We start from the raw sequence: 2,198 nt of genomic DNA on the forward strand, positions 1-2,198 counted from the left end.
GCTGACACTGAAACAATGAAAGTTCAAGATCAAACTATCGCCCATCTCTAACGCGCTCTGTTTACCATTCAAATAGTGCGCGCGTGTATGCGTGTGCCTGTGCCTGTGCGTGTGTATGTGCGTATGTGTGTGCGTGTGGGATGAGCTAGGAGAGAAAGATGAAAACGGCGCCAACGATAAGTGAAATTCATGCAAAGAGAGCGCGAAAATCGAAGACAAAACGCAAAGCCAAACAAACGCCGCCAATTGAGACCATCAAAAATAGAGCCGCATGCAAAATACCTAAGACAATTGTAAGCCGATTGTGGAAAGATCATCACAAAGAGGTAACGATCGCGATCGGAATCGGGATTGGGATAGGGATTGGGATTGGGACTGGGTCTGTTGCTAAAAATCAAAAAATTAAGTAAAGGAAAAAGTGAAGAAAAGCGCGCGAGAGAAACAGAGACAGATAACAAGAGAGCGAGAGAGAGAGAGAGAGGCATGGCGAGCAAGCGGCTTAGTCTGATGCTGGAGGAACAACTGCACTCCAATGATGTCGATGCTAATCTGGAACAACGCTCGGCCAAGCGACACAAGGCGAACAGCAGAATCAGCGACGAATCGCCATTGCAGCGCATGCTGCAGCGTCAAATCTCTAGCGGCAACTGCGCCGTTCACCTCTCGCCGATCACCGAGCTGGCGCACAATATGCGCGACACCCAGTTGGATGGCGGCGGCTGCGGGACGCCCAAGTCGAGCACGTTTCGCAGCTACAATAGCATATCGTCCAGCTACGACTCTAGCAACTCTCTGGACGATGAATATATGGCCATGTTTGAGCTGGAGGGATTGGAGCAGCTGCCACTGGACAAGCTGCCGGGTGATCTGGATGCGCTGATAAGCGGACAGCTTAAAAGCAACGAGAATCACGTCGCCTGCACGGAGCGCCATCGTGCCGTACGCCGTTGCCTCAGCATGTCTGAGCAGCAACTGGAGGAGCAGCAGGAGCAGGAGCAGGAGCAGCAGCAGGAGCAGGAACTGAAATCATCTCTGGCTATCACACCCGTTAAGCAAAGCACCGATAGCAAGCACGTGAGCATGCGCAAAGTTGTCTCCATGAACGATGCGGACATATTGAATGCCCTGGGCGATGAGCCCGAGCTGATCGGGGATCTGAGCAAGCCCTGTGCTCTGCCCGTGCTGTTGCACGGCGTGCGGCACCGAGATCTGAAGACCATCTCGTGCGAGACGCTGGCGCGTCTCATGCGCGGCGAATTTGCCCAGCTGCTGAATCACTACCAAATCATCGACTGTCGCTATCCCTACGAATACGATGGCGGACATATACGTGGCGCACTGAACCTCTACACGCGCGCTCAAATCAAGGATGCGTTTCCCACGGGCGACCAGATCGCGGGTCAGCATCGCATTTATGTCTTCCACTGCGAGTTCTCCTCGGAGCGTGGCCCGAAGCTGTTGCGCTACTTGCGCAGCAACGATCGCAACGAGCACACGCACAACTATCCCTCGCTCGACTACCCGGAACTGTATCTGCTGCACAACGGCTACAAGGAGTTCTATGCCAGCTATACGGATCTCTGCGAGCCGTGCAACTATGTGCCCATGCTGGCGCCAGCTCACAATGAGGAGTATCGTCTGTTTCGTGCCAAGACCAAGTCGTGGCAGTGCGCCGATAGCGATGGCGGCGACAGTGGCATTGGCGGCACAGATGGCCACTCCTCGAGACGTGGACGCAGCCTGCACAAGTCACGATCCCGCCTGCTCTACGCCGAATGAGGATGAGGCCAGACTGTTATGCCAGAACTATATGACCCCAAGATAGAGTAACTAGATAGTATAGATGTAAATAGGCGTAGAGCTTAACCAAAAGATGTAAACTGAAAGTTTCGTTCCGTTGCAGTGTTTCCTGCATGAAGATGGTGCGCAGCGTTGCCAGACTGTTTCACAGAATGATAATCCCCCAAGACCTAGCTAGACAAGAAGTTTAACCCAAAGGACGCAAATTTGAAGTTTCGTTTAGTTGCGTTTTCCCAATGTTAAGTGGAATTTATGTAATTGTTTAACTTGATTTTACGCTTTACAGTTAGCAGTTAGCAGTTAACAGTTAACGATTTACGGTTCTGGTTCATTGTTAACAGTTCTCAAATGTTTTCCCAAAATGTCTTCTAGTCAGTGCAACAAAATTCATATTTTAA

The 2,198-nt window shown here is 51.2% G+C and overlaps 1 protein-coding gene across 1 annotated transcript; it reads left to right on the top strand.

Moving 5' to 3' along the window:
• The first annotated feature begins 417 nt into the window (after positions 1 to 417).
• Positions 418 to 2,198, top strand: LOC111594092 (cdc25-like protein phosphatase twine). Its single transcript, XM_030223196.1, has 2 exons — positions 418 to 1,845; positions 1,904 to 2,198. The coding sequence occupies exon 1, from the start codon at positions 484 to 486 to the stop codon at positions 1,777 to 1,779; it is 1,296 nt and encodes a 431-aa protein (XP_030079056.1). The 5' UTR covers positions 418 to 483; the 3' UTR covers positions 1,780 to 1,845; positions 1,904 to 2,198.

This window comes from Drosophila hydei, unplaced genomic scaffold, assembly GCF_003285905.1.
Source record: "Drosophila hydei strain 15085-1641.00,03,60 unplaced genomic scaffold, DhydRS2 tig00000149-arrow-pilon, whole genome shotgun sequence".
Classification (NCBI taxonomy): domain Eukaryota; kingdom Metazoa; phylum Arthropoda; class Insecta; order Diptera; family Drosophilidae; genus Drosophila; species Drosophila hydei.